This window comes from Lampetra planeri, chromosome 18 (assembly GCF_965212315.1).
Source record: "Lampetra planeri chromosome 18, kcLamPlan1.2.h2, whole genome shotgun sequence".
Classification (NCBI taxonomy): Eukaryota; Metazoa; Chordata; class Hyperoartia; order Petromyzontiformes; family Petromyzontidae; genus Lampetra; species Lampetra planeri.
Window position 1 is genome coordinate 6,365,941 of NC_136124.1, and position 10,459 is coordinate 6,376,399.

General features: G+C 53.1%; 1 protein-coding gene across 1 annotated transcript; it reads right to left on the bottom strand.

Moving 5' to 3' along the window:
- Positions 1–319: 319 nt before the first annotated feature.
- On the bottom strand, positions 320–3,389 carry LOC144723544 (insulinoma-associated protein 1b-like). Its single transcript, XM_078602377.1, has one exon. It carries the CDS (start codon positions 2,870–2,872, stop codon positions 1,154–1,156), a length of 1,719 nt encoding a protein of 572 aa, XP_078458503.1. The 5' UTR covers positions 2,873–3,389; the 3' UTR covers positions 320–1,153.
- Positions 3,390–10,459: the final 7,070 nt, after the last annotated feature.

Consider the following 10,459-nt stretch of genomic DNA (forward strand, 5'->3'; position numbering starts at 1 on the left):
CAGTCTGCAATAGCTACTCTTTAACAATGCCACCAATGAAATAAAATGTGGATGCATGGGTGAGTGAGTCATTTGGTGAGTGAATGGGTGAGTGGTTGGGTGAGTTGGTGGGTAAGTGAGTGGGTAAGTGAGTGGGTGAGTGAACGGGTGAGTAGGTGGGTGAGTGAGTGGGTACGTGTGCATGCCATGTCGTGTATTGTCAGTAATTTGTGGGGTTTGTTTCTGATTTGTGGGACCCGTGACACGTACGCACAGCAGTACCTCCTTCGAGTTCAACGCATTGAACAGACAACAAACAACTTGCAATCGACAAGAGCAGTTCTTTTGAATATTTTTTAATTGTTGTTGCTGTATTATTGTCGAATACACAGTCGCCATAATACGAAAGATACATCTGAGACAATATAAGACACTTGAAGATTGACTACATGAATAAGGCAGCATGGATGACACATGCTCTAAAGCTTCAGAGAGATCAGGTGTTCTACAATTTTGACATAATAAATAACGATGAAGCGTATACTTAATATATCCAAAACATTTAAACGCAATTTAATAATAAATAAAACTTTTTTTTTAATTCATAACTTAGGTTGCACATATTATTTAACGAAGAATGAAGCGACACAAATCAGACACCCCGACAAATAAGCACACGCACAATATAAACAAATGCTATGCATTCACACGCATGATACAAAACAATTAATTTAAAAAACAATGTAATCGATTATAATTATTTTCAAAAAGCGATTGTAGATACCTTTGAACAAGGACATTTTTTTTCATGTTTACAAATGTTAAAGCGTACAGAACATGACACACCACTTAACGCGTGTCTTCTTCTCTGGTATATATATTTTTGTTTAATATTTATGGCATTTATTTATTTATTAGAAAACAAGGCTATCTGTGAGTGAGCAGTGACAAACCTTGGGGTTACGAGAGAGGCCCTTTTTAAGACAACGATAAGAACAATTAGCCACCTCTCGGACTTAGCGCAGCAAAAGCTATTTTGTGTGACATCCTGCAAATAACCTCAACTCTCTCACTCGACTCCCTCTCTCTCTCACTCTCCCTCTCTCTCTCTCGAATCGTGACATGGGAGAGTTGCGACAGTCAAGAGAGTTGCAAGGTGCTCAACCCTCCTCCATCAACAGGTCGGCCGAACGGGCATTTGAAGCAAAATGACCTGCCGGTTTTCGGACGGGTGACACTTGTTAATGTGCCGCGTGAGACCCGGGGAGCTGTAGAATGTGAGCGCGCAGAACTTGCACAGAAACACCTCGGTGGCCGCTCCCTGCAGTCGAATCAATCTCTCCACGGCCGCCGCCTTGGCCGCTATCCGCTCCCCGATGAGGTAGGGGTCTCCTCCACTCGCCTGCAGAGCCGCCTCTCGTGCCTCCATGAAACGGCGAGCCGTGGCGCTGGCATCGGGCGCTTGGTGGTGATGGTGATGCTGCTGTTGCTGAAGGAGCCACGGCCGAGCGTGCTGTTGCTGCTGCTGATGTTGCTGTTGCTGTTGCTGCTGCTGCTGTTGCTGCTGATAATGCTGCTTCTGCTGCTGCTGCTGCTGTTGCGTGGATTCGACGAAGGCGCGCTCTCCAAGGTGCTGAACGGGCTGGTGCACGGCTAAGTGCTTCTGCAGGGACGCCTTGCGACGGAAACGCTTGGAGCACTGATCACACTCGAACTGCCCTTCGTCCGGCACAGCGTTAGAGGGTACCGACCGCTGCTCGTGCTGCGTCTCACCCTCGCAGCCCTGCTGCTGCTGCTGGTGCTCGCCTGTCGCCTTGGATTCGTCCTCCGCCCTTGCCTTGTGCTGTCCGGCGTCTGTGCCCGCGCCGGCGCCCGCGGCGGCGGCGGCTGCGACAGATCGCGGCTTGTGCCACCGCCGGTGCGAGGCCAAGTTGGCCGGGCAGCTGAACACCTTGTCGCACTCGGGGCAGCGGTACTCGACCTTGATGATGCGCGAGCACTTGTGCTGCGCCAGCGACAGGGGGTCGAGGTACTCTTCCTTGCACAGTTGGCAGATGAACTCGGCCAGCGGTCTGGCGCCGTCGACCACCTGCCGGGGCTTGGGCTCCACGGGCTCCTCTTTGATGCGCAGGCCGAGCACGGGCGACGTGAGCACCTCCTCCTTGAAGCTCAGCTTCTTGGACGTCTTGTACTTCTTGGGAGGCGGCTTGTCTCCGCGCTCAGCCGCCGCGCTCTTGCCGCCCGCTCGCTTCGAGGCGACGGCGACAGCGGCAGGAGGAGGAGGAGGAGGCGCGGAGAGAGGCGGTTGCACGGCCCCCAACAGCGCCAACTTCACCGCGATCGGCGGTGCGGCGACAGAGTGGAACACTCTCTCCAGATGAGGCAGCTGCTGCAGGGATGACGACGACGACGACGATGATATCGACAACAGCGGAGGAGGTGGTGGTGGTGGCGGGTGCGGATGGAACGAGTCGGCCGCCACGGGAGAGCCCTGCATGTGAAAGCTGCGCCCGAAGAATTGCTTGTCTTGCTCTCCGGCGCTCACAGGCCGCACGGGGCTGTAGGAGGAGTAGCCCGAGTCGGGAGTTCCGAACTGAACCGGCCGCTCGCGCTCCGGCGTGGGCGTCTGCGACCGAGGAGGCGGCGGCGGCGGCGGCGAGGGTCCCGCATCGCGGCGAGTCACGGAGGCCGAGAGGCGAGCCGGGCTGGCGTGTGGGGGTGGAGGAGGAGGAGGAGGAGGCGGCGGCGGTGGCGAGCGGTCCGGCCGGAGATGGGTGGACGAGTCGTAGAGCGACGCCGGCTCGGAGCTGGGCGACCCGTCGTCCTGCTCGCGAATTCTGTACGAGTTCGCGGCCGAGCGCTTGCTCCGTTTCACCAAGAAGCCGCGAGGCATCCTCTCTAGTTCACGCGAGCGCAGACGCCGGATTTGTAAATCGCTTCGCCCCACCGGAGGGGATTTTACGGATGCAGGCACTGGTCTGTCAACGTCTCTTCGGTAATGTTTTTTTTTTGGTGTCAAAACATGCGCGCGGATCAACGACGATATTGTCTCACAGCCAGCAGCAGCAGCCGTCACCAGTACGACCGCTTAAGTTTGGTTCCGTGTTCGCGGCAGTAGCAGCAGCAGTCGTCGTAGTAAACACACGCGCACGCTCTCGCTGTTCCGCTAAATATATGTCTGTGGTGGTGGTGTTCTTGTTGGTCTAAGGCGCAGGAAGGTAACGAGCAGCGCTGTGGACGCGGTGACTCGGGCGAGGAGGGGGAGGCCGAGACGCGGTGCTTTGCAATGCGAGCCGGGGCATTTCTTCACTGTTTTTAACGGCGCCCACCGCTATTGTTCCCTCCTTTGTCGCGCCTGAGTGGAGCCGCGCCAGCCAATGGGGACTTGCACCGCGCATCTCGGGAGAATTGAGTGAGCAGATGTAGCGAGCGCCTTCCGACAAATTCACTCCCCCACCACCACTCCGCCCGCCCGCCCGTTCACCCACCACAACCTCTCCCTACCCCCTCCATACATCCATCCCCCATCCATCGCTCCCCTCCTCCCTCCCTCGCTCCCTACCCGCCCCCGGCACCACGCCACAACCCATCCCTTTCGCCCGTGCACCCGCGGCCAAGACTCGACCAGCACCCCACCCCCCACACACCCCCACCGCTAACTCCTGGACAAACCCCCCACACCACACACCCACCCACCCGCACCCCCGCCCCACCACCACCACCACCACAAGCCTGGGCAGTCTCCCCACAAGCCTCGCTGTTTTCTGAGCCATAATTCAGCCTTGCCACGCGGCGCACGCCTCCCATTGTGCGGCCCCCATTGAGAGCGAGCGCCGGCCACGCGTCGTCGCTTTGTCTGTGCCCCGCGGGCGGCTATTAGGAGCGCAGAAGGGCCGAACGCTGCCAACTGCCGCGACTCAAGTATGCGCTCACTATGCATGAGGTCAGGCCAGCAGCAAGGGAATTTGAATTTCAATGCCCCGACCACCACCACCACCACCCCCACTCACCCTGCCACCCGCCTCCAAGTCCCCGTCGCCCTCCGCTTCCCCCCCGCTCTCTCTCTCTTCTTCATCTCATGGGGGGCGAATATTCAATGGTCGTTGTGTTGAACAAATGCCGAGTATAGCCACCGCCACCACCAACACCACCATTCCCGATAGGTGTAGAGACAGCATGTCCTTGAATGACGACTTCACGGCATCGATCGGGTTTGTGCGCGAGCGCACTGGGCTGGGCGACTCAGATGTCTCCTCCCCCCCCCCGGCGCGCGCCGCCTCTTCAGGGCACCACCTCTTCTTCAGGGCGCCACCGCCTCTTCTTCAGCGCGCCGGCGACTTGAGCGAGCGACAAAGTTTGGCCCCGCGTCGTCGGGAGAGCCGAGGGCGCGCGGAAAAGAGACACAACTGGTTGTTGGGACTCGCGTAGGTGGGGTGGGGAGAAAAGGTCTTTTCTAATAAATATATATGAGTAAAATATTATCCGTAATAAAGGGGTTTTTTTTTGGGGGGGGGGGGCGGGGAGGTTCGATCGCGTATATATATAAATGTGTCGTTAAATCCGCCACCACCCGGCACAGCCAATTTATTAAGGTTTGTTTACGTGACAACCCCTTACTCATTTGCTGCGTCGGGTGGTGGCGGGTTTAACGACACATTTATATTTACGCCATCTAACTCCCCCCGCCTCCCAGTTTTTTTTTATTGTGGATAACATTGATCGCGAAAGCCAACGTGTTAAACTTTCAACATATTATTCTCGAATGCACTTTAGTCCATAAATAACATGCATTGTCTAGGGCGAGAGGCAGACTTTACAAATCACGCGACCATATTTATGTAATAACATCGGCGTCATGGCCTCTTAGTGTTCTCCACTTCTCGAGTGTCAATATTTACTTGACGCTGCTGCTATTTTTTATTATTTGTTTTGAACGTTCACCGATTCTGGATTTTCCACCTGGAATTATTGCTCGAGGATGTGCAGCAAAGACAAAGACAAAGATGCCCCCGTATACAGCCTTCGCAGACTGTTGGGGCAAGTGCTGTTTGCGAGCACCTATGAAGGCCGCGTGGGTGGCCAACACCACGCCCGACCGCCTTTGTCTTCCCAGTGGCGATGTTTACACACCTCAGTAATTTGAGGCTGAGTCAATCTAGGGGATGCACAGGACCAGTTCAGATAACCGTCATTGGTGTTGGTGACCACGAGCGAGAATCATGAGCGGGTCGTCTTCTTCGGAGCACAGCGCGCTAACCGCTACACTACCCCTCCCCATATACATTGCGTACACATACATACACACTCACACATATCTTTGTATAATATACATATATACATACATACACACACACGTACGTACAAAGAGGATGATTTTTTTTTCATTCGAGTTCAAAAATCGTAAAAACCTGGCCAGGTGGCCCAGCCGTAGAGCGAGCTGATGGCCAATTAAAAGGTTGCGAGGGGGTGGGATAGGCAGGGTAGGGGTGTGAGTGGTGATGGAGGAGGGGAGAGGGGTCGACTCAGCCCATCATCCCTCCGGGGTCAATAAAACAAGTACCACTTTGTGTGGAAGCCAACAGCGGTTAGGTCTTGCGTCAACTCGCCCACCCCCCTACCCACCCACCGACCGACCACCCGCCATGGGAATGTGGAATTTCACACCACCGGCTGAGGGTTGTAAACAGGAGATGAACACGGCAGGAATTTACTTTTGAATAAAACATTTTTTTTAAATCCGTGGTTTTTAATCAGAGTGGACAAAGGAGTGAGTGAAACAAATCATCATGGCGCGTCTTTCGAGGCACGGTTTACCATTTTTTTGTTTGAATAAACCGGCCGGCATTGTTGCACTCCCACCCCACCCCCTCGAAATAATCAAACTCGTTATTTGTCCGGGCAGACAGTTCGATTCCAACTTGGCAACGTTTCATTACGCGCGAGACTCGCATTGTGGCAAGAAATTATGAATGATGCACGGCGCCTTTTAGCTTTGTGCAATAAAGAGACACATTATTAGCGCTTCCCCCCTCCCCTACCCACCAAAAAATAAAAGCCCCCCCCCCCCCATTGTTGTGCAACCTGCACGGAAAGAACACGTGCTAACACACGAGCCGGAGGTTCGGCGAAGAGGGCTTGGTTCGGCTTGTTCTGTTTTTTATCGATTCGACGATTGTCAACGCATTATGCCGCGGAGGCGGTGGCGGTGGGTGCTTCGTGGAGCAATAGCACAAAATATAAACACAACGCTGGCTTCTAGAACGCGATCGTGCGTGCGTGCGTACGTTCTGAGTGTGATGTCAATCACTGCGAGCCGAGAGACTCCTGTGCGGACCTAATCTGACAGTGGGAGAGCCGATTGCTCATTGATCGGATCAGCAAAACATCCCAAGGCAGGGAACCCTCCAGAACTCGAGGGATTTGAGACTCACGGAGTCTTCCCCCATCCCAGGTTAAATCATTGGCATGAGTGTTGGTTGAAGCACAACGTTACCCAGCGTGGATGAGTAGGCCAAATACTCTGTAGAGGCCGGGGGGCGGGGGGCTCTCTCTTTCGAGAGAGACAGAGCCATCCCTCTAGCGGAGGTCTGTTCGCAAGCGGTGGCGTGAGCAAGCAATTGCAAGGCTGCGCCTTTATCTACTATTGGACAATGCGTACATGATTAACAACCCCAATTAAGCAACACATCCATAATATGTAGATAAATCCATCTTGGTGGTGCGAGGGGGGGAATGACAAACAATAACATTTGACCAATATCAGTGTCGTGATTGATAGTTGCTCTAACATTCTCATGCAAATTCACTTTATTAAACAATTACTTACAGCGGTATCTAGGGGAAACAATCAAATTAACACCCCGACAATAATTTCCGCAAATTTACCCTGGCAGTGTTTCGTGATAGGCCACGTGTCAGACAGAGGTAGCATAATTGAGAGGGGGTTGGGGGGTGGGGACTTCACCAATTAGTTCGTGTGTGCATGCGTGTGTGTGTGTACACGTGTGTGTGTGTGTACACGTGTGTGTGTGTGTGTGGACGTGCGTGTGTGTGTGTACACGTGTGTGTGTGTGTGTGCCTGCATGCATGCGTGTGGGGAGCCGTAGTGTAGCGGATAGCGCTCTGCGCTAATAACCCGGCGTCCCGAATTCGATTCCCGCTCAGGGCCAACGCCAGTGACGATTATCTGAACCGGTCCTGGGCCTTCCCTAGATCGACTCAGCCTCAAATGAGTACATGGTGCGGTGTGTAAACATCGCCACTAGGCAGACAACGGCGGCTGGGCGTGGTGCTGGCCACCCACCCCCTCGTGTGCCGTGCCGGCCTTCATAGGTGCTAGCTAACAGCACTTGCATCTCAACACATTTGAAGTGGCACCCTCCAGTAGCAGCTCTCCCTGTGCGGCACATGTATGTATGTATGCATGCATGTTGAACTTCTTTCGCACCGTACGCAGCCAGCCGTGCTAACCGGAGGTGGTCTGCAAACCGGGCATTTTAGTCTGCCAGTCAGGGGCAATGATTTCTACGCAAAATCGCAGTTGAGCAATTGGTGATAACTACCAACACAAACGAGTCAAGGTTGTGGAATGTTTTATTAATTTATTTGAAAGAAACATGTTTGCGCATTGTAACTGGGCATTCCTTGTGTTCTATCCACTGCTGGATGAGCGTCTGTCATCGCCGTACGGGTCACGGGGGGTTAAGTTATCATCATCAACCTGCACCGCAGACCGCGTTGGTCAGTGATGAAGTTTGGGGCCATAGACGTGGGAGCATGGAAAGTACAATACAACAATGGATTTTTTTTATCAATAGTTCGGTGCTGCACTACCTTCTGCTACCCACCACGTAGCCCCGAACTCTATAGCACCTGTTTCATGCATGGCGGCCGCTCAGTCAAGCACTGCCCAGGCTCAAACTTGCTTAGCCTCCGAGATCTGTTGAGATGGGGCGCATTCCGTGTGGCTTGATCACGAGAGCGCGCGCACATTAAACACTCTCGTTCGTAAGACGCGCGGCCGTCCCTCTCACGATATCCAATCGACCCGTTGACAAGGCAGTAAGGGCGACGGTCATTGTCAATCAGTGGGGTAAACTTAACGTTGAAGCAAACAAAATAAACCGCACAATAGTCGATGTCCGTCTTTAACATCTGCCGACTTGGTGAAAACGTGCCCGTTCCCTCCACTCTCTGTGGAGGAGTAGACCAAGTACTCCCTCGAGTTCTAGAGGCGTTCTCTAGAACAACACTCTATTTGAGGCCCTCTTTTCTTTGCCAGCAATGGCGTGAGAAACCCAATTAATTACATGCCAACCCCCAAGATCCCCCTCCCCCTTCTACATTGCCCCCCCCCCTCCCCCGTTCCCCCTCCAAGTTGATTGAAGGTCCCAGTGCTGCTGGGAGTGACCTGTGGATGGTGATTGGCCAGGGCTGTTGCCATGATGCTGCCTCGCGCTGCCAAAAGCGCGAAACTCGCCGGGCCGCGCTCGCGCCGTCTCGAGATCGACGTCACAAAGAAGAGGCCACGTGGGTTCTTGTTTATATCCCGTCTGCCATTCTTGTCCAGACGTTGTTCCGTCTTCTTATTCTTCGTTATCATCCTTCTCCTGCTTCTTCTTTCTTCAGCTTCTTATTCGTCTTCTCTTATCACATTCTAAATGTGCTCTCGACTTCGGCGAAGTACGCAATGGGGCGCTAAGGGTGGCGAGCGCGTGTATCTGCCTCGACTGTATCGCAAGGAGGTCGTGCGTTCTTGCAGGTCGATTCCGACCCTGACGACTGTTGTGTATTTGTAGTTTTGCGTGGATTTTTATCCTCCGTATTTATTTTTATGTCACTTCGCATTTAGAATCAACGTGCGCTCAGAGCATTTGCCCGAAAAAAATTTCAAACACGGTAAGCCACTTACGTTGAGTTATCATTTGTGAAGGACTGATCGCTTCTGAAAAAGAGCCTCATTGCTCAGTTGAGCCTTACCTGGTAAAATAAAAATTGTCAACAATAGTTCACACACAGAGAGAGAGTGAAATGAAATAAACAAAACAAGTTTCTCTTCTTGGTTCTTTCGGTAAAGTCACGTAGAATGGAAATAATAAAATAATAAAAATAAAAGATAATAATATAATATAATTAAATAAAATAATAAAATTATATAATAAAATAATTTTAAATCGAAAGATAAAACTTGTTCCGTTCGGAATTTTAGGAGCTCGCAGCGCACCACCTGGCGTAGTAACAGCACCTGTTGCCAAACAGGGAACGCGCGGTTCAAGTTGTGTGTTTGCGTTGCGTCCTATTTTTGTTTTGGTTGGTTGGGGCGAAAACGATGTGAATGTTAACACTTCGCTTTCTGCCACCAGTTATTGCAACGGGCATCATCGGGCGCTTTCCTGATGATGATGATGATGATGCTGGCTGTTGTAATCACCAGCGAAACGTCGTGAACTCTAATTGTAAGCGTCGTGGGTTTGCTTTCCAACACGTCGGTGGTGCTGATTAATAGTCACCAATTGGCGCGTCCTGTTCACGCGATAAACCTTCCCAACTGTGTCGGGTCACACAGTACACACACAGTACATACACAGTACACACACAGTAAACATAGTACACATAGTACGCACACCGTACACACACGCACAGTACACACGCAGCACACACCGTACACACAGAGTACACACCCTACACACACAAACACTGTTGTCCCACGTCTGACCGCATAGTCGCATTTGAGTTCATTCAAACCGCATACAGCGAATTGTGGGTCGAAATCGGTTAGCCGCAAATACGGTGCGAAATTGACCCCGCATAGAGCGACGTGAATCTGTCCAGGCAAAGACAAATATTCCCCGTACAGACTGTTCAGGCTGTCGGTGACACGTGCTATTAGCGAGCACCTATTCGGGTCGGAGCAGAACAACGCGATCAACTTTTCGTCTCTCCCAGCGCGGATGGTTACACACAGCGCACCAGGCCGCTCCTTTAAGCCCGAGTCGACCTCGGGGTGAGCCCAGGACCCCTTTCAGATATTCGCTCCTGCTGTCGACCGTGAACGGGAATCGAACTCAGCATCCCCGCGCGGGAGGCCCGGTCTCGTAGCGCTAACCGTTGCGCCACCGCTCCCCACGCGACCGTGCGCGCGCACGGACACGCGCGAGCGCACACACGCGCGCGCGTGTGTAAATACAAAGGGTGTAGAACAGGAGACGGGGGTGGTCGGGCGAGCGTTCTCGCTTTGGAAGTTGTAAGGTATCATCTGGGCAGGTGCGAGTGTGATTGGCGCGGAGGGGACGAGTGGTGTTTGCGTGTGTGTGCGCGCGTGCGTGTGTGTTTGCATGTATGTGTGTGTGTGCGTAAAAATAGTGGGGAGCGGTGGTGTAGCGGTTAGCGCTACGCTGCGCTACGGACCTGGCGACCCGAGTTCGATTCCCGCTCACGGCCAACGCCGGTGACGATTATCTGAACTGGTCATGGGCCTCCC